At 43.0% G+C, this 21,568-nt stretch overlaps 1 protein-coding gene across 1 annotated transcript; it reads left to right on the top strand.

Moving 5' to 3' along the window:
* Nucleotides 1-127: 127 nt before the first annotated feature.
* Nucleotides 128-20,447, top strand: ACAT1 (acetyl-CoA acetyltransferase 1). Its single transcript, XM_060234861.1, has 12 exons — nt 128-327; nt 3,180-3,227; nt 4,410-4,527; nt 8,328-8,423; nt 9,135-9,235; nt 9,761-9,904; nt 12,372-12,522; nt 13,577-13,672; nt 13,934-14,047; nt 14,532-14,596; nt 18,104-18,261; nt 20,116-20,447. The coding sequence occupies exons 1-12, from the start codon at nt 292-294 to the stop codon at nt 20,234-20,236; spliced, it is 1,248 nt and encodes a 415-aa protein (XP_060090844.1). The 5' UTR covers nt 128-291; the 3' UTR covers nt 20,237-20,447.
* The last annotated feature ends 1,121 nt before the right edge of the window (nt 20,448-21,568 follow it).

The raw sequence follows: 21,568 nt of genomic DNA, 5'->3' as shown, positions 1-21,568 counted from the left end.
CTGAGCGCCATCAGCGGTCGCGCTCTCTAGTAACCACGCCCCCTTTCAGTTCTGCCCAATAGAATGATTCTCTGACTGCCTCGCCCCCTCCCGTCCCCTCAATCGCTGAGGGGGTTACAGATTAAGCGGCGCGTGCGCCTCACCTAAAACCCGATTGGTTGATTTAAGGGGCGGGGTCCACAGCAGGCTCGTGCGGTTGAAGGTGAAAGAGGCGCTGGGCAGTCTCTCGGTGCCTTCTGTGGGAGTTCTTGGCGTCCATCGGGAAGCGCTCAGGCCGGCGACAGAGCGAAGATGATGGGCGGACGGCAACTATCGAAGGCACTTCGGGTGAGGGAAAAAAGGCTCCCGTTCCTAGTCGAGTTGTGGCGATTTCGGGATTGTTGCTGTCCTTTGGCCGCCACCTTCTGTTGCCCTACCGCCCCCCCCCCCCCGGGTGACTTAAGACCTGCCCCGCTTTGGCGTTCTGCCCATTGGGCCTGGTCTGCGCGCGCAGTAGAATGAGGTGGTCGAGGTCTGAGGTGGTAGAGTGGACTGTGCCACTTCGGCCTGCAGGGAGGGGTGTGTGCACGGCACGGGGCGGGGGAGTGGCAGGAGTGCGCGATGCATGGAATGAAGTCTCCTGTCCGGGAGCGAGTTGGAGCACAGCCATCTCGTTAGCGTGCAAGTTGCATTTTTGGTCCCAGTTTTTTGTGTGTTTCTCCTGCTCCTCATCCGCAGGCCTTGAATTCAGCAGGAGTTCACACAAGCACAGCTCCTGAACCTTTCTGAGGGTTTCATCTCTTCTTCCCCTCCCACCTTGTCCACTGAATAGTAGGTGCAGCTGCATAACAATCCCTGGATTAGGAGAGCGGCCAGCCAGCCACGCCCCCGGCAGTCCTCATTAACCCCTGGAGAAGCTCGCTTCACCCTTTCTCCACTTCTTATGTGGTTTTGGGTGGTAGGTGGCTTACTGGCATTTTGACTGGGGTGGGTGGTGGCCAAGGAGAGCCCCAGGTCAGTGAGGCCTGCTTGGGCTGGGTGGATCTTTAGCCAACCCAAGCAGGTCCTCCTCACCTGGGGCTGTCCTTTCTTGCACTGGGTTGCTTTTGGCTGGTGAAGGGGCAGCATATGATAATGTGTTCTGCTAATGAGTTCTACAAAACGACCCTTGCCCATCAGCATTTATTTTATAAAGAGCTCCCTCCCACCTATGCCAATCCAGAGTCCCATCGCCACTGTATTTTAGAAATAGAAAAGCACCTTTAAAAACATGTAGACATTTTTTGGTAAAAAGAGACAAACAGCAAGTTCACACTCAAAAGTGCTTTAAATCCCAACCGGGGAGAAAAACTGGATATAAATATAATTGCATGCACATGTCAAGCTGCCTTGTATTTGACTGGTTGATCTATCATGGTTGGTATTGTCTACTCTGATTGGCAGTGGTTCTTCAGTCTGGAGCCTTTCACATCACTTGGTCCCATTAACTAGAGATGCTGGGAGCTGAACCTAGCATCTTCTGCGTGCAAAACAGTTGCTCTACCATTGAGCCATGGACCCTTCCCAAGGTCAAAGGTTTATGAAGTGCATGAAATGCAGGGTAGAATATAATTATGTAAAATTCAAATCTAACCAGAAAATATACAGAGATCATTTACTAGTTGTGCTGGTTATTTGACTGGATAACATAAAATGATTATATAGTGAGGATCCACGCATTGCTTATGAGGAAGTGGGCTCTGGACCATGGAAATTTAAGCTGTTAGTCATTAAAATACCACTGGACTCCTGTGTATTGTTTTTACAGCAGACTTACTTGTCTAGGTAGACTTCTTGCAAAATAAGGTGTTTTTTGTAGGCTAGTGCTGACTTTGGTAAGGGCTGTAGATTAGCAAGCATATGCTCCTCGAGGCAGTTCATTTTTGAGGTGCAGCAAGGCTACCTCTCTGGAATTCCTTGGTCTCCTGAATCACCTTGCTGCATGTGTAGGCCAAGCCTTAGAAAAGGTCTTTCTTTGGTGGAATGCCTAGAGAACTCTTCTAGGTCCTTGTAAAGATAGAAACCGGAGAGAGGGTACATCTTAAACTATAGCCTGTTTTTGATGTGATAGCATTTTTTCCTCAATAATGGATTTTATAATGTGTTGCTGTTTAGTAACAATATGTTATGTCTGGTTGCATGATTAGTTCTGGGCTTTAAAGAAAAATGTTTATGTTTTCTTTTAAAAAAACCCTTTAGCAGGTTTCCTGGAGAGGAAGCATAAATGTCCTCTAAATCAATAAAAAGAGCAGAATTTAAACACACACACGTTTGCCTCTAGTGTAACTCTTGCAGGTACATAGATCTGTTGGACAAGATTACCACAGCAGATTTTCTTCCTTGGGTACAAAATTCTGATGCTGTACTCTCTCTGCCATCCCACCACTATTCATCCAGGAGGGATGAGATCCAGAGTATGTTCCTTCAGCAAGGTTTCAATTGATAATTGCAGATGAGAATTTATGGTGGTTGTGACTTTGTAGGACAAATCTGTTCTTTAATTTGGTGTAGAAAAACTGTTGCCTAAGGTACTGCTTCACCTTGCCTCATAATTCCTTACCTGTCCAGAATGGCTTGTAAAGTATGCCTTTTATAGAAGAGCAACAGCCTTTCTTTCATGGCACACCTGTTCAGTAGTTTGAGCACAGGAGCTGGAAAAAAGGAGATATATAGGAAAAATCTGATGTTCTTTATTACTCATGATGTCTTGCTGGAGTGTCTTTAGTTGCAAATCTAACCAAACAAAGAAATTGGTGTTTGTTTACCTAAAACACTAAATGGGCCAAAGTTCATGGGATCAAAAGGTTAAATAAGCAAACTGGACAACTCAGCAATGCTGACTTGTTCATGATGAAATATTGCATCACTAATTGACACAAATGAGTATTTTAGGCATCAGGTTTTTTGCGGCCATACTGGCCAGAACTATTCACAAATTATTCCAAACGTTACCTCTTTATACCTCTGAATGCATTTAGTAAGTTGAGTTGCAAAAAGAAACTTCCTTGGCTTCATGGTGTTACTAAACATATTGTAATGAATATAAGTAATGTGTTAAAATATTTAAAGTGGAAAAATGCCTAATCCCCAGCATTTTGCAGTCAGTCTGAGTATGCCGTGTATAAAGCTGTTAACAGCACAATGAAAAATTCTGCTTTCAGGCAATGATATATGCAAGCCGGGGCTATTCATCACAACGTGGTTTAAATGTAAGTATGAAACACGGTGTGATGTCAAGTATTAGCTGCAATGCCTTGTTATAACTGCAATGTTAAGTTGTAGGACAAAGTTTGAGTCCAGCAGCACCTTTTAGACCAACAAAGTTTAATTCTAGGTGTACGCTTTCATGTGCAGATAGCATGCACATGAAAGCTTATACCCAGAATTAGACTTTGTTGGTCTTAAAGGTGCCACTGGACTCAAACTGTTTAATTGCTTCAGACCAACACAGCTATCCACCTGAATCTGTGTTAGGTTGCGTTCGTTTGTAGCATCAAGCTTTGTTCGATTGGGGGACGTGAACAAGCTTGAACTTGTTCTGATAAATTCAGATAGGCTGAAGTCCAGAGCTGTTAGTTTCTTACATGCATATAAGGAATTCATTTGTTTTTTCAGGCAGAAGTTCATGCTGTCCAAATATTCCATAGGATACCACACAAATATTTCCGCACAGCCACTGCATGCATTTCCTTTGAGTTGGTTTAAAAGGGAAAGCCCTGGGAATGGCACAAGTTGTGGTAGGGATGAGTATGACATGTGGATGTTCTCCTTTAAGGGAGAGAGGGCTTCTTGCTTTTCTTGTGGGAAAAATCCCCACATGGGAGCAGCTATTGTTTATATAACTCCTATCAATTGTACATTAACCATACTAAAAGCTCAACTGCACATGAAAAAGTTCTGTGAAAGGAGCTTTCAGTGTAATTCCCCCCTCCCCTTAAAATCAGTGTTTTTTTCCCATTCTGCTCAGGACCACATATGTATCTTCTCACCCCCATCAATTTTTAAAATCTGAAACGAGGTTGGGGGCCTTCTGTTTGCTCCATGGAGCAAACATGCGCTTACTGATTCACTACCTACCTGTTTGTTCTTGTGGGACAAAGAGCAGTTCCCTATGTTCATGCATGCATTTTAAAGGTACAAACTAGAGGAACTGCATTGAATTGAATTCAATATTCATTGAATTCCCACCAACATGCTTAAATATAATGGAATGCCCTATTTAATTGAAGCAATTGCTACCAGTTCTGAGATCCTTACTACATTATGTTAATCAGCTTTCATAGAATATAAAATATTTGCTGACTTTAGCAATCACCAGATCTCAGCTTTATGATGAAAGTATAACACATGTGAATAACCACTGATCCAATGACAATATTTTTGTTTGTTAGGATGTAGTAATCGTAAGTGCTGTCCGTACACCTATTGGCTCTTTTCAAGGATCTCTTTTTTCACTACCAGCCACTGCTCTTGGCTCTGTTGCCATTAAAGGAGCCATTGAAAGAGCAGGTAAGTAAAGAGATTATTCCCATGATCTAAACTATGTTGAAAAGCTGAAGTAGAGTTGTTAGAAAATGTCCTGTGGCTTTCCCAATAATAACTTTAAATTAAATATATAATAGAAGCTATTGAGACATTTCATGCATCACTTCATTTCTTGTGTCAGGTCTGCAGAGTATTTGTCATGAGTACTACTAACCATTTATAAAGCTGTGGCAAGTAAACAGTAGGCTGTTTGTACTACATCTATCAGCAGAAGATTTTGGTGCATTTGTTTGGCAGCAGTTAAGGTACAACTTGTCTCTAGGGACTGATCCATAATTAAAAACAAATAAAAATAAAATAAAAAGTGTGTCATACTGAGGCCAACTTAGATGTCAGGTAGAAAGGGAACATAGAAATCTTTCAGCTGAAGCGATGTGTTTATTTTGAACTGTTTTCAGATCCCCCTTTGTCATAACTGTCTTTACTCCAAAATTCATGAATAATTTATTTATTTTATTTGGTCGATTTATATTCTGCCCATTCCCATACGGGCTCAGGGCGGATCACAGTCGCAATAAAACAATTAAAACACAGTAATAACTCAATAAAGTACCAATAAAATACAACTACAAAATATATATATAGGCGGGCAGGCACATAAAACAGATAATTCCGGCTCATTGTAATTTTATAGCCCATTGTGGGGGAGGGTAACAGATGGTATAAGCAGTAGAATGAAGGGACGTTTGCCTGCCTCAACCGAAGGCCTGGCGAAACAGCTCTGTCTTGCAGGCCCTACGAAATGGAAGTAAATCTGGTAGGGCCTGGATCTCCACAGGGAGCTGATTCCACCAGGCCAGGGCCGAAAAAGTCCTGGCCCTGGTTGAGGCAAGCCGGACCAGAAGGTATTGGTTGGCCAATTGCAACAGTCTTCGGGGCTTGTATGGGGAGAGGCGGTCCCGCAAGTATGTCGATCCCAGCCCACATAAGGCTTTAAAGGTCAATACTAAAACCTTGAAGTGGATTCGGTACTCAATTGGTAACCAGTGCAATGTGCACAGTATCGGCCGACTGCCTGCCCAGTTACTAGCCGTGCAGCCGCATTTTGCACCAGTTGGAGTTTCTGAATCAGCCTCAGGGGCAAGCCTGTGTAAAGTGAGTTACAGTAGTCCAATCTGGAAGTGACCATTGCATGAATCGCTGTAGCTAAGTTGCGGGGGGTCAGATAGGATGCTAGCTGTTTGATTTGCCAAAGACGATGAAATGCAGATTGCGCAACTACTGTGACCTGGTCCTCCATGGAAAGGGAGACATCCAGCGTCACGCCCAGACTTCTCACTTTCTGGGATGGCACAAGAGGAGCACCATCCAGGGTGGGGAGACGGATGTCCGATCTTAGCCCTCTTCGGGTCAGGTACAGGACCTCTGTCTTAGCTGGATTAAACTTCAGCCGACTTAACTGCAACCATCCAGTCACAGCTTCTAGCACCCTGGTTAGATGTTCCGGGCGGCGACTTCATGGCCGTCTATCAGCAGATAGAGCTGGGTGTCATCAGCATACTGGTGACAACCCAGCCCAAAACCTCGGGCAATCTGGGCAAGGAGGCGCATATAGATGTTAAACATCATTGGCGAGAGAATAGCTTCCTGCGGCACACCACATTTGAGTGAGTGCCGCAGGGAAATCTGCTTGCCAATTGCTACCCTTTGTCCCTGATCACGGAGAAAAGAGGAGAACCACTGTAAGGCTTCCCCCTGAACTCCTATATTTGCAAGGCGGTGGATCATTAGATTGTAATCGACGGTGTCAAACGCTGCTAAAAGGTCTAACAGTAATAGCAGTGCTGACCCACCTTGATCCAGATGCCTTCTAAGGTAATCATTTAGGGCAACCAAAGCAGTCTCCATCTCATGGCCAGGATGAAAGTCGGACTGGAAGGGATTAAGGGTAGAGGTATCCTCCAGGAAAGCTTGGAACTGCTCTGCCACCATTTTCTCAATTACTTTAACAAGGAATGGTAGATTTGACACTGGGCCAGGACCATTGGGTCCAAAGATGGCTTTTTAAAAAGTGGACAAACCACTGCCTCTTTAAGTTTAGCTGGAAGAGTCCCTGTTTCCAGAGACAAGTTAACAATGTCAGCTAAAGGACCTTGGATACCCTCGCCAGGATGGACAGGGGTCCAATGGGCAAGTAGTCGGCTTCACTGCAGCCAATATCCTGTCTTCATCTTCCCAAGAAAGACTGCTTAAGTGATCCAACATGGATCCAGAGGATGGACAACGGGCTTTCAGTTCCCGTACTGTATCAGCTGTGGCTGGAAGAGCCTGGCGGAGAATCAAGATCTTGTCAGCAAAGTAGGTCGCAAAAGCCTCACAGCCTAAATCCAATTCCCTAGGTTTTAGCTTGCCTGTCGGCACTGTAGTTAATGAACGAATTATCCTAGATAATTGGGCTGGGCGCGAATTCGCTGATACAATGAAGTCCGCAAAGAATTCCTTCTTAGCGGACTTCACTGCCTTCTCATAAGTCTTCATAAACACTCTATAAGAAGTTCTAGACTTTTCGTCATGAGACCTCTGCCACACTCGCTCAAGCCGTCTAAGTTGCCGCTTCATCCTCTTCAGCTCCAGAGTATACCATTGAGCTGATTTAGTACGGCGACGAAGAGGGTGCTGGGGGGCAGCATCGTCAACGGCTGCAGAGAGCTGGGAAATACCATTCCTCTACTAGCTCATCTAACAACCCACCAGGGGGCATCGGATCCTGCAGAGCCTCTCGAAGCCGCTCTGGGTCTAATTGGCTCTGCGGGCGAGCATAAATCTGCTCGCCCCCCAGAGAGGAGAAGGGCTGCAAGTCCACTCGAACTTTCAGGGCATAATGATCTGACCATGGAACTTGTCATCAGGTGTTATCCCATTCCCAAAGATCAAGTTCAACGTGTGTCCAGCCTGGTGAGTGGAGGTCGATATAATCTGGCTGAGTCCCAGTGTTTCCATGGAGGACACTAGGTCCTGCACCTGCAAAGACGCTGTGTCATCAATATGGACATTGAAATCCTCCAGGACCAATAGCCTGGGGAAGTCCAGTGCCCAGGTCGACACAGCATCCAGCAGGGCAGGCAGGCTCTCCAGAGAGCTTCCAATACCAGACCGACACATTAAATGCCGGCTATGTTTGGGGCAGGGAGTGCTCCGAAAGAGACAGATTCACGAATGAGCATTACAACCCCACCCCCCCGCCCGGTCATCCGAGACTGATGAAGGACTGAGAACCCAGGTGGGGCAAGTTGATTCAGTGCGACAGTCTTGCCCTCCCGCACCCAGGTCTCAGTCACACATGCCAGGTCTATCCATTGCTCCACTAAGTAGTCTCGTAAAATATAGGTCTTGTTGTTGATAGACCATTAATCAACATCAGTGTCAGAGGTGGGTAAATCGTCCTAGCCCTACAACTGACATACTGAGGGATGGGACGTAGGTGGGAAGAGGTCCGAGCATTCCAGCATCTCTGGCCTCTTCCAAAACACTGAGACCTGGTCCCACCACCATATCTCCACCATATCACCACCAATTCCTGGGAAATCTACCTGTTGGAGAGGCCAAAACCATGAGAACCTACAGTATGTGTAGTATGAATTGGGCTTTGAGTTGGGTTTTTAGAAAGTACTTGCTTTGTTTCACTCCTCATTCTTTGCCTTAGCACGGAAGTTCTGAACTAAAACCAAAAAAGAGTGTAGTATTCCTTTTGTACCATGTCTCAGAATGTATTGTGTTATAATCCTGTTAAAGCTTCATAGTTAGAAATGTCTTCTCTGTTATAGGCATCCCTAAAGAAGAAGTGAAGGAAGTATACATGGGAAATGTTATCCAGGCTGGGCAAGGACAAGCTCCCGCAAGGCAAGCAACACTTGGTGCAGGTATGTATTTATTTATTTTTACAGGTTATGGCTGTTTAGGACAGTGGTCCCCAGTCTTGTTGAATCAGACCCTTGGTCCATCAAAGTCAGTATTGTCTACTCAAACAGGCAGCAGCTCTCCAGGGTCTGAGGTCTTTCACATCACATCCTACCTGATCCTTTCCACTGGAGAGGCCAGTGATTGGACCTGGGACCTTCTGCATGCCAAGCAGATGCTCTGCCACTGAGCCATGGCCCCTCCCAGGTTCAATTGCTTAATAATGTTTCTTTTGCATTATTAGACATGTCCATAAATTAACAAAATCCAAGACACTCTTTATGTAGTGCAGAAAAGGGCTCTAAACAAGATTTGCTGCTTAAATGCTAAAAAGGTAAATGTAATTGCAGATCCTTTTAATTGTAAATTTAAAATTCAAACTCTGGGTGTTAGAGTAAGCTTTCTGATTTCTTCTGATGCCATAACCAGAGCTCAAATGGTTAATCTGTAGTTTGTCTGTATAGCAGCTATGTTTCCAGAACTACTTGCTGCAAGCAGATTTCTTTTGTAACAAAACAGAAAACAAGTGGTTTATAAGAGGAATCCGAGAGGGTATATTGAGATTTTGTGGCATAAATTTTTAGTTGATTAAAGAGCTCAGTTAGGGCAGTATGTACATTTCCTTGTCAATTGCTGTCATTAGTTGCCATAGTAGTTGTTTTAATTTGGCCCAGGTTTACCAGTTTCTACTCCTTGCACAACTGTCAACAAAGTTTGCGCTTCTGGAATGAAATCTATTATGATGGCAACACAGAGCCTGATGTGTGGAAATCAGGTAGGATCATCATGGAGCATTCAAAATGCTTATGAATATGTGGTCTCTGAAATAACACTAATGTTGTGTTTTCTTGTAATAATTGTTGTTACAGATCAGTGGAAGTATTGCATATGCCTCTATATAGAGATGCTGTCCTCCCGCAGCTTCTGTTCATTTAAGTGGGAGACAGGCAGGGGATATTCTATTCATTGACAGTGCTTGGATTTATATACTAGTATTGTTCAGAGATAGATTGCAAATCTGCGTTGTAATTTTAGTTATAAATTATTCCTTGGAATGGCATTGAATGTTGTACATAAAAGTTACAGAAAACACTTGAGTATTACAAGAATCTTGAATAGGTGGCTTTGTGTAATAAACAAGAAAACTTTTTGAGACATATTGCAACTTTTTGCCTTAAAAAGAAAAAAGGACAGAATCAAAGCGTTATTAAAATCTTAAGCATTTTGTTTTCCTGTACTCTCGTTCTCCTTCTGGAAAGGTGAAAGTTTCACGAGACATTGTAAAAATCTTTCTGAACAGGATGTGATGGTAGCTGGTGGGATGGAGAGCATGTCTAATGTGCCCTATACAATGAGCAGAGGAACAACACCATATGGAGGAGTAAAGCTGGAAGACCTGATTGTGAAAGATGGTTTAACAGATGTTTACAATAAAATCCACATGGTAAGTATTTTTGAGGTCTGGGGGGAAAAAAAGCTTTAAGGTTCTTAGCTGTTCACAAGATTGATGTTCTATGAATGTACGAAAGATAAAATACCTGTAGATACCTTGTATTTCTGACTGTTGAAGTTTGGCATGGTTGTTTGTATTTTCTTCTTTGAAAGAACAGGAGGCTGCAAATGGAAATGGCAGCCCTGGGTAGAGCTATCAATCCTAATAATATCTAGTTCAATTTGCTGCATGTTTTTGAAGTTCACCCAGTTAATTATATAGAATAGAAGGCGAAATGTGTCGTGATCCACCAGACTCGTGTCTCTAGCTAATGGAAGGCACGTTTGTCAGTGAAGCAGAATAGTCTTATCTCATGGCTAACTGCTGCAGGCCAATAAGCTCCTTGATATGCTGCTGTTAGGAGGCTGAGAACCATTAAGAACAGCATGAGCATGAATTTGGGGCTCTGTAGTGAGAGGGAGAAATGGGCAAAAACCATATTGGGATCTAGACCATAGGATGAATAGGACTTGATTTGGCATTACAGATAGCAAAATCTTTCCTGATTTTATGTCCTGAATTCTACTGAAAACAGAAGTGGGCATCACTGTAGCATCTCGCCTCTGGCATGCCCTTATGTACATAAAAGAGAACATCTGAACAATGGTAAAATTTATTTGAACATGGAATACCCTTCCTCGTCAGTCTTTGTATATGTATACATTTTTTGTTGATCTCTTCACTAAGTCTAGAAGGACTTTCTGTAGGCTCACTTTTATCAATTGAATTTAGGGGATAACAGTCTAGTCCTAAACTGTTTTAAGTATTGAAAATAACCTAAAACAGCCTAAGACTAGATTGTTACCTACAGTGGTAAAAGAACTATTGAAATATAGGAGGTTTGTATTGTTGGACAGTGGCCCCCAACCTTTTTTATCCCAGGGACCGGCCCCACAGCTGGCTGGCCCGCCGTGGCCTCAGAGCCAGCGGCTGCCCCCCCCCCAGCACCTCCTCCTCCCCTCGTTTCCTCCTTCCTCCTCTGCCCCACCCCCCACAGCCTTGTCTCCCACCCCCACGCAGCCTCACTGCTTCCTTTTTTATCACTTTAAGGCCAGGGAAGGTGAAGTGCCTTCCAGACCGACCTCCCCACCCCACCCCTTGTTGATCAGCTGATCCAATCGGCTGGGAAAACTACAGCAGCATGGCTGTTTCAGCGGTTGCTCGCCACAGCTGCTGCGGTTTTCCCTGCTGATTGGATCAGCTGATCAGTAGGGGGCGGGGGAGGTTGGTCTGGAAGGCGCTTCATGGCACCTTCCCCGGCCTTAAAGTGGTATAAATGGGGGGCTGCGTGGGGGGACAACAAGGCTGAGCAAGGGCGGGGGGGGGCTTGCACAGCCCACCTGGAAACAGGCCACGGACCAGTCCAGGGCCTGGGGGTTGGGAACCCCTGTTGTTGAAGATTGGCAATGAAAAAAGCTGACAGGAAGAAGGCTGATTCATTTGAAAAGTGGTGTTGGAAGAGAGTTTTACAGGTACTGTGAATTGCCAAGAAGACAAATGCATGGGTTCTAGATCAAATCAAACCTGAACTCGCCCTAGAAGCTAAAATGACCAAATTGACACAATTGCACTTCGGTCACATTATGAGAAGACAAGAGTGACTGAAAAAGACAATAATACTAGGAAAAATGGAAGGCAGCAGGAAAGGATGAAGACCTAGCACAATTGACTCAGTAAAGGGAGCCACAGCCTGCAGTTTGCAAGACCTGAGCACGGCTGTTAATGATAGGATGATTTGGAGGTCATTAATTCAGTAATTAATAAAAAGTAGAGACATCACCCTGCCAACAAAAGTTCGTATAGTCAAAGCAATTGTATTCACAATAGTAATGTATGGCTATGAGAGCTGGACCATAAGGAAGGCTGAGTGCAGAAGAATAGATGCTTTTAAGATGTGGTGCTGGAGAAGAATCTTGAGAGTCCCTTGGACTTCAAGAAGATCAAATCAGTCAGTCCTAAGGGAAATCAACCCAGACTGTTCCCTGGAAGGTCAGATAATGAAGCTGAAGCTCAAATACTTTGGCCACCGAATGAGAAGGGAGCACTCCCTGGAGAAGATCCTGATGCTAGGAAAGACAGAAGGCAAAAGAAGAAGGGAACGGCAAAAAAAGAGATGGCTTGACAGCGTTACTGATGTAACAAACATGACTTTGAGCAGACTTCAGAGGATGGTGGAAGACAGGAGGGTCTGTCTATTGACTTTGTCTGTGGGGTCGCAAAGAGTCGGACTCGACTGTGTGACTGAACGACGACAACAAATTCAGAGTCATCACCATAAATTGGAAACACTTGATGACGTGTAACATATACATGCATACACTACATACATGCACGTGTATTATCAGAGCAGATCTGTTCAAAAACTTGTTCTATTCTTGGAAGGACTTTAATTGCCTTTTCTCACCACCTCGCTCCATAGGGTAACTGTGCAGAGAATACTGCTAAAAAGTTTACCGTATCACGGGAAGATCAAGATGCCTATGCCATCAAATCTTATACAAGAAGCAAGGAAGCTTGGGACTCTGGAGTTCTTGCAAAGGAGATTATACCTGTTACTATTTCTCAGAAAGGTATTATGACTTATGCACATGGTGTGATAAATTAAATATAAGAAGTACTGAAAAGTTAAATTAGAATGGAAATAGTATTTGCATTCTGACAAATGTGTCATTGATATGAATGATGACTTGTAGTTTTGTATTCTGTGCTTGTTTTGCTGGACTGGAGGCTTATGCGGGATCCTGCCACTAAATCCCCATCAGAAAGACCATGTTTGTAGGCTTTTTCTCTCAGCATGTTGCTAATAGCTTTTTGGTCAGCCTTGAAGTTAGGAAATCATAGTATGCAGAACCAATTTGAAATTGTCCTGCTTCATTATAAAACATTGTCCTCTGTGATTGGCAGAAAAATTATAAAGCATCCTTGAACTCATGGTAATAGCTTCATGGTTCTTTGAATCTTGGCCACTCTTTCCCTGTAATATTTACTCCAACAGCTAAACATGTTGTCTGGCAAAAGATATTATTTCCATGGTCTGGGTTTACTGTTCTAGATCTAAACTACTGGTTATAACCCAGAGCACTCGTGAGTCTATCGAACAGTTGTGCCTTTCAGCCTGTGTTCATCCCATCCCTTGCTTCCATCCATATAGATTTTTCTGTTGAGCTGATATGTTAAAGATCTGGGAATATGCATAACCCGGTAAATCTCAGTGGAGATTGTAGTAGAAGAACATGAGCACAGTTCTGGACAGCAATTATTTTTAAAGGCAGGGGATAGAGAGCCAAGCTTACTGTTCCTTCCTTCCTTTTCCAAGCTTTGTGGCTTGCTGTCAAGGCTTGCTGAAGTTCCTTTTTCATAAAAGGGTAGTGAAGGAGTGAGTAGTTCAGTAGGAAGACTGGGGCAGTGGGGTAACGAGCAGAGTGTGAAGACTGCAAGAAGAGCAATGTGATGTGGAGTATTCTGGGTTGCTGTTATTTTGTATTCTCCATGACTGCTTGTGAAGGAGGGGGGTATCAAGTAAAGTGTGTAGTAAGCTCCAAAGAACCTCAGTAGTATCTCTGAGGCTGAATTCAGTTGAGTTATAAGCTGAAAACTTTTTACTAAACGAATTCTGCATTGTAGGGAAACCAGATACAGAGTTTAAAGAAGATGAAGAGTACAAACGTGTTGATTTTAGTAAAGTTCCAAAGCTGAAGGCAGTTTTTCAGAAAGAAAATGGTAAGCTTTGAAAAGATAATTGCTGATTTTTTTTTGCATGACAATTCTTTTCTCAAAGACCAGTTGAATTGCATTACTTTTAATCCAAATTGCTTGCAGATTTTTTTGACTACACATGGTACTTTAGGGTAACACTAGCATTGTTGGTGCTGACTTGTCCTGTATTGTGCTGGAAGATGCTTTGAATCCTGATGACCGGAATGAATATTACAGAGGAGTGTAAATTCATGCTTTCCCCCTAAAGTTAGTTAACTTTTTCAGGAACAGTAACGGCTGCCAATGCCAGTACCCTCAATGATGGAGCAGCTGCTGTGGTGCTGATGACTTCAGAAGCAGCTAAGAGGCTAAACGTTAAACCATTGGCTAGGATAGCAGGTAGGAATCCTTGAAATACCAATTTTCAGTAAAATTCTGGGAAACCTTTGGCTCTAGCTAAAGATGCAGAGTGGCCTGGTTTAGTTTTACTTTTGATTTTGGTATTAAGCTGGAAGGACAGAAAGATGCCACCATATGATTGGAAACTTTCCAAATGCACATTTTAAAAAAATGTTGGGACTTTTGATAATCTAGGATAAGAACGTAAGAGAAGCCATGTTGGATCAGGCCAATTGCCCATTCAGTCCAGCGCTTTGGCCACTGTGTGACACAGAACCAAAGTGCTATTTCTTGAAAATACATTGGATACAATCTTTCCAAAGAATGATCTGCAGCATGATTCCAGAAGAACTGTAAATGTGTCTAGGTCAGGATCATTGTGGAAACAAAGCTCTAAGGCATCTTATTTTAAATGAAGACCATTTATCTTGCTCAAATACATAACCAAACATTGCCTTTCTGACTAGCATTTATGATCTTGTAGGTTTTGCAGATGCTGCTGTTGATCCTATCGACTTCCCCATTGCCCCAGCACATGCTGTTCCCAAGGTAGGAAGAAAAGTTTTAATTCCTGTATTGCTTTCACAATGAAAAAAATTCTGTCTTTATGCTGTACTGTGAATTTTCTTTTTTAATATGTCAGGGTGCCTTGTAAGTTGTTCCATCAGAATAGCAACAATTCTTCCAGTGGAATGCCACATCTGTTTGCAGAGGAGGAGAGAGCAGCTTTTACTGGATCACATTTTTCCCTCACTTAATTTGGGGAGAGGGAACACTGCAGAAAGAGGTGGGGAATTTACTTCCTACTGTAGGAGGCAGAGAATTAATCTTCTTCCAGTGTGATTTAGTTTGCATTACATAGGATTCAAACCTATAATATTGTATAATGTATTGTATAATATCTGAATTTTTTTATTAAGATTGGCTCAGAGACTTAATTTCTCATGGGTGTGATACTGGATTCCACCCTTTCTATGGAGGCCCAGGTCACAGCTGTTGCACGATCTGTCTTTTACCATCTTCGGCAGGTCAAACAACTAGCGCCCTATCTGGCCCCTTGGGAATTAGCTACAGTGATCCATGCAACAGTCACTTCCAGGCTAGACTACTGTTACTCACTTTACACAGGCTTGCCCTTGAGGCTGATCCGGAAGCTCCAGCTGGTACAGAATGCAGCAGTACGATTGCTGTCTGAATCGCCTGTATGGGCAAGCAGTCAGCCAATGCTGCGCAGTTTGCACTGGCTACCAATTGAGTACCAGATCCACTTCAAGGTTTTAGCACTAACATTTAAGCCTTGCGCGACCTGGGACCGGCATACCTGCAGGACCATCTCTCCCCATATAAGCCCCAGAGGTCGTTATGATTGGCCAGCCAACATCTTCTGACCATCTCTGGCCCAAAGGACGTCCGGTTTGCCTCAACCAGGGCCAGGGCTTTCTCAGCCCTGGCCTCAACCTGGTGGAATCAGCTCCCTGTGGAGGTTTGGGCCCTCCTGGATTTGTTACCATTCCAGAGGGCCTGTAAGCCAGCTGTTCCACCAGGCCTATGATTGAGGTGGATGGACATCCTTTAAATCTGCCCCCACTGCACTGATTGCACTGATTGTTTAAAACCAATATAGCTGAGATTTTTGAACATCTAGGTTGGGACAAATATACCTAATTGATCTGTCCACACCATCCATGCCGCCTTAACCAATGTGTGTTGTGGCGTAATTGTCTTAATTTTAAACTGTTTTAATTGTTCTTAAACTGTTTTGATTGTTTTATTATGTTGGAAGCGGCCTTGAGCCCACTATGGCAGGGGTGGCCAACGGTAGCTCTCCAGATGTTTTTTGCCTACAACTCCCATCAGCCCCAGCCAGCATGGCCAATGGCTGGGGCTGATGGGAGTTGTAGGCAAAAAACATCTGGAGAGCTACTGTTGGCCACCCCTGCACTATGGGAAAGGGCGGCATATAAATCTATGGAAATAAATAAATAAATAAGATTCTTTTATACAAAAACAATGTATAAACATTTTTAGCAAATTCCAATTCCCCTATGAATCTTTTTACAATATTTTTATCATTATACTTGCTGGAATACAGGAATGCTGGAATACAGGAATCAGTCTTATTAGAACTGAAATAAATAACATCTCTTTCAATAGAACTTAAGTTTTCAGGCATAACTGACTACAAAGACTTATTGATATTAAGTCTTTGTAGCATTGTATATGTTGGAAGTTTTGAGTCCATTAATGGTGGCTCTTTTATTGCCTGAAACCTACATTAAACCTGCTAATCCCAGGAGAGCTGGAGAAATCCCAACTAATGCCAGTTGATTGATATTTAATTACGTTAAGTCCCATCAGCTCAATCCTAAATCCGGATGTTGACACCAGGGCGGCCCCTGTTTAGCTAGTTGGTATCCTGTACAATCTCAGTTGAGAAAATAGATGGCAAAAAGACTCGACTTCAGGGAGCTACTGGGGGACATAGTGTAGCTATTGGACAGATGCTCATCCCTCAGAGGGAGCTGGTTGGGTCTTTGGTCTACAATTTGTTCAGGTTGCTCTATGGGACTTCGATCTTGCAGATTGAAAGGTATTCTGGGTATTTGTCCAGCAGTAGCAATGGTTGATGGTTAAAAGAGAAATGTGGTTCTACTCTGCATTTTCCCTATGTGGATGTGGGGTCACACCAACATTTTGGTGATCAATTAGCATATCTCCCAAGTGGCACAACTGGCAATCTGTTGGAATATTTGTCTTTATGTTTGTGTGAAGTGTATACAGGGCTTTTTTTTGTAGCAGGAACTCCTTTGAATATTAGGCCACACACCCCTGATGTCGCCAATCCTCCATGAGCTTACAGGGCTCTTCTTATAGGTCTTACTGTAAGCTCTTGAAGGATTGGCGACATCAGCGGTGTGTGGCCTAATATCCAAAGGAGTTCCTGCTGCAAAAAAAGCCCTGGGTGTGCATGACATGAGGCAAAACAGAGTGCACCATGCTGCACTCTCTGTATGGGTATCCTAGTCAGGGGTTATGTAATACTTAGGTGCACTGTGATTGCCTGCAGTCTTAGTTATCCTAAACTGCATGGTAGGTGTTGTGAGAGTCAGACCAGGGGACTTTTTCACGCCTATTTAACCTTGATATTGAAAACAGTGTTTTCATGGGCCTAATTTTAATTACACCAGCGGCAGCGGCAGGGGCGGGGTGAGGCCCTTGTAACAGAGAAATGCAAGCATACATTCTCCACCAACAAGGTAACAGGCCTTGGCCTTGGCCTCCCATTCCCAGGGTGGAAATGGCTACATTTAAGGTATAGACGTAACAGGCAGAGCAGGCTAAGCAGGACCCTGAGAGGTTACATGAAGTCACTTGTAAAGCAATTCAAACATGGCCAGAGGCACTCTTGACATAGAGAAGTGTACAAAAGACAGTCAAGATGAGCAGATAGCAACAGTCCAGTAATAATATTTACCAAACTAAGCTCTACTTCTCCCCCACATATCCCAATGTTTCTAATTTCTGCCATCTACCCCAGTGCAGCTGCACTCGATTTACTTTCATGTGGTTGGCAGGGTGCCATACTGGAATACCTCTGCTAGCATGTGGGGTTTAGTTGTCACCCTAAGCAGTTTACCTAATCCTAAGGCCTGCACCCTCAGAGTATCAGTTAGTATGTTTGAATTAGTGGAGGAAAGTAGAAATACAGGTTTGGTAGCACTGCATTGCCTACAGAAACATTACTTGTACTCTGATCATTGTGGTTTAAAATTTGTTCTGATTTTACTAATTGAAATAGAAATATGTCCACATTATTAGTAATAAGGGAATTGAATATTTTTTGAAAAAAGGGAAACTGGAATATTTGATTAGGATGTATGATCTTGGCTGGACAGAGCTGCCTGACCAAAATCTTTGGATGCTTCTGTGATGATTTAATGTCCAGTTTGATGTTTGTCATCCTGCTTGCAACAAAACACAACTAAAATTGATTCTTTAGTAGCACTTCAAATGTCTGCTGAACATATAGTTCAAACTGCAGTCTTGATTTTTCAGATACTAAGTCAGACGGGACTCAAAAAAGAAGATATTGCAATGTGGGAAATTAATGAAGCATTCAGTGTTGTGGTCCTAGCCAATATCAAGATGCTGGGCATTGATCCAGAGAAGGTGAACATTCATGGAGGAGCAGTCTCTTTGGGACATCCAATTGGGTATGTGATGTGTGGTTTCTCTACAACAGGGGGAATCTCAGATAGGCAGTGTCTGGAATCTGTTGAGGTTTTTTTCCGTAAGTGAAGACAAATGGGTTTTAGAATTATGGTACCTGGTAGTTTTAAATAGCTGTGGGAAAAGGGGGGGGGGAGTATTGCTAGTATCCTTGTCCCATTTTAAGTCCAGGTTTCATGGTGCTCCTTGAAATAGTATTTGAAAAAAGTAGTGAATGCCTCAGGCCTTGCCTACTTCACTTTCTTGATCTTTAGGTGTTTCAGGTGCTCTTTTTTGTGTAAAACAAAACTGTTGAATAAGGTGTATATAGAAAGTGTCCACATGCATTCTGCTAATTTTTAAACAGTTTGTTAATACTGGCTAATGTCTTTAAATTGTGCCAGGAATCCTGCCTTTACAGTTCACTGGCTAGTAAGTATTATGTTTAGGGAACTCTTGTTGATCTTCCACTAATTATAATGCGATCAGTCAGAGTGCACTGATGGGTAGTTTGATGGAAATATCCGCTCTCATGGTTTTTTCATAAGGGGAAACAATGATCAGGTGCAAAAAAGCTGTAGCCAAAAATAATGGGTCTCTGGCTCTTTATAGTCATCAATACACAATAAATAGGTCTTTGCACGCTCAAAGTTCTGGACTTCAATGCACAGTTCATCTGACCCTGGAGGATGGGCTGTTGTACTTCAAATAATTGGCTAGGATATTTTGACAGCAAACCTGTCAATCTGCAAACATGCAATTCCCTCCACTATTTTAGCTAATTTAGTTTTTGGCTTTAAAGAATACATTATGAATATAGTTTTATGCCCAGGATACATCCAATAATAGGACAATTATTTTTCAGGATGCTCAGAGATATCTTAGAGAGCCAGTTTGGTGTAGTGGTTAAATGCACAGACTCTTATCTGGGAGAATCGGGTTTGATTCCCCACTCCTCCACTTACGCCTGTTGGAATGGCCTTGGGTTAGCCATAGCTCTTGTAGGAGTTGTCCTTAATAGGGCAGCTTCTGAGAGATCCCTCTCATCCTCACCTACCTCACAGGGTGTCTGTTGTGGGGGAAGGAGATAAAGGAGATTGTAAGCCGCTCTTAGACTGATTCAGAGAGAAGAGCGGGGTATAAATCTGCAGTCGTCTTCTTCTATCTCACATTATGCCTTTAGAGGCCAAATCAGAAGTTTTAGTAAAGTCATGACATGTATGCTAACATAGGATTGATCTTTACTGTTTTGCTTAATCATTCTGAATTAGTATTAATACACTAACTGGGAAATACAGGGTTTCAGTTTGAACCTGTAATAGAACTACCTCAGCATCTTCCTTCGAAATTGAGGGCTATGCAGAGTGCAGAGTGAATATTTTTAGGAAATGGTGTGGTGGTGTGATTTAGTGGTTAATGTGTTGATTTAATTCAAAGAGCTTTTAATCTCCAGGTTGGTCCCAGTGACTGCCATGGTACTAATGCTGATGTTAACAGCCCAGTAGTCTATGCTCACCTTTCTAACCTTATCTTAGTGCAAGGGAACAGAGAGGCTGAACAGCCAGCTCTGCTTGCCTTCAGGGCTAAGACCTGTGGCTGAGAAAGGAACATAGCCAGGAAAATTCAAGTAGACAATAGGGTCTTTGGCTCTTTGTAGATGTGAAGTTTAAAGCCTACCATATTTAAGCCAGTTCAAGCAAAAAAATTAACTTCTCAACAGAGGGCAGGAGAAAGACTACCTGTAAGAAGGAAGCCAGAGGTACAGACTAATCTCAGTTTTTTTGGTCTAGAGGGAGGGGGGAAGGTGGCTGGAGAATCAACAGCATTCAAATTAACTTGGTGTGCTTTCTCCATCCTAGGATGTCTGGAGCAAGAATTGTTGTTCACATGACTCATGCCCTCAAGCAAGGAGAGTATGGCCTTGCTGGAATTTGCAATGGAGGTGGCGGTGCATCAGCAATTCTGATTCAAAAGTTGTAGGCCCTGTAAAAGGCTTAAACTTAAACAGCTGTTACAGATATTTATAGAATTGCCACTGGGATCTTAGCTTGGTTCATCATTGTTTTTCAAAGAAAATTTCATAATGTTTTTTTACTATAGCATGCTTCAAAGCAAATATGGTTTTATACCATGGAATTACAAAACATGTTGGACTTCTAATCAAGACAATAAAGATAATATACAATCATGATTTACTAGTAGATGTGTTAAAATAATGCAACATGATCTACATATTCTTCCTTCTGGCCATGATGTAGACAAAGCTGCCTGCTATGTTTCTCAAGTCAGGAAAGAATGATGGTCTTCATTAGCAGCAGAAAAAGATACACAGCAATTTGTTTGGGTTTTTCAGGTACAGATGTGGCATAGCATACTATGGCCATTGCCTCCGCTGGGGGAAAAGACCAGAGAATTCTTCATATGTACAGACCATTACATAGGTATAAATTGATTTTTATTTGCTATAGGCATTTAATTTAAAGGACACTGTAATCTGCAGGCTACCTTTTGTTCTTTCACAACCAGATTGAGAGATTCCAAACCTAGGAGTGCTCCCAGTTGGACATGCGTATTTCCGCAGTGGCAATTTGCCATTAGACAACTGGATCACCAACCTACATTTACAGAAGGCACATGGTCTATCAGTGCCTCAATACAATACAGTGCCCCCCCCACCCTTCAAAGCATTACAGACTGAGCTATATATATGGTTTCCATTTTGAAGTTTCTTGGCTCCAGTTTTACAGAACCCCCACAGTTTCTCTCAGTGACAGGCTATGAGCTTGCACTAACTGGAAGGTAAACCCAACTATGTTTTAAGAACAGGAATTTAGTGATTAACCTTAGCCAAGAAAGAGCCTGTTCTAGATTGCCCTGCCGCCCCCCCTCCCCCGGTTTGGCAATGCACAGGTATTTTAGCCAGTCTCTTCCTGTTACTTAATGGAGACATTGTTTCACTTTATAACTCTAACAAAATGCCTTAATAGATTATATAGCCCAGTACTGCCAACTTGGGCTAAAAGCAGCAGAGTAGAGATGGCTAACATAAGTATATCACCATAGTATAAGGCTGCTAGATAAAGTTTTTATTCCTTAGGAGGAGTTGGTAGAGAGGGGTGTACCGCTGTCTGTACTCTTCTCAAACTGCTCTAATTTACTGTAAGTAAAGCTTTAGTAGAGTTTCAAGTCAAAACCTCTGTATAAAACAAGAATGGACAGAGTGAAAGCTGCAGCTGCCTTATGGCAGCTCTGTAGAGGCAAGAGATGGAAGAGACGTGGCCTGCCTTTGCAGAGCAACCCTGATCTCCCATC

This window comes from Heteronotia binoei, chromosome 3, assembly GCF_032191835.1.
Source record: "Heteronotia binoei isolate CCM8104 ecotype False Entrance Well chromosome 3, APGP_CSIRO_Hbin_v1, whole genome shotgun sequence".
NCBI classification, from domain to species: Eukaryota; Metazoa; Chordata; class Lepidosauria; order Squamata; family Gekkonidae; genus Heteronotia; species Heteronotia binoei.
The sequence above is the reverse complement of the archived record's forward strand: the minus strand, read 5'-3'. Positions and strand labels throughout refer to the sequence as shown.

Bases quoted from the DNA above. Each gene is read 5' to 3' on its own strand.
- ACAT1 (XM_060234861.1), top strand. From the start codon at position 292: ATGATGGGCGGACGGCAACTATCGAAGGCACTTCGG. The intron at 9,236-9,760 runs GTAGGATCATCA...CTTTCTGAACAG, and splicing joins GCCTGATGTGTGGAAATCAG to GATGTGATGGTAGCTGGTGG. The intron at 12,523-13,576 runs GTATTATGACTT...TCTGCATTGTAG, and splicing joins TGTTACTATTTCTCAGAAAG to GGAAACCAGATACAGAGTTT.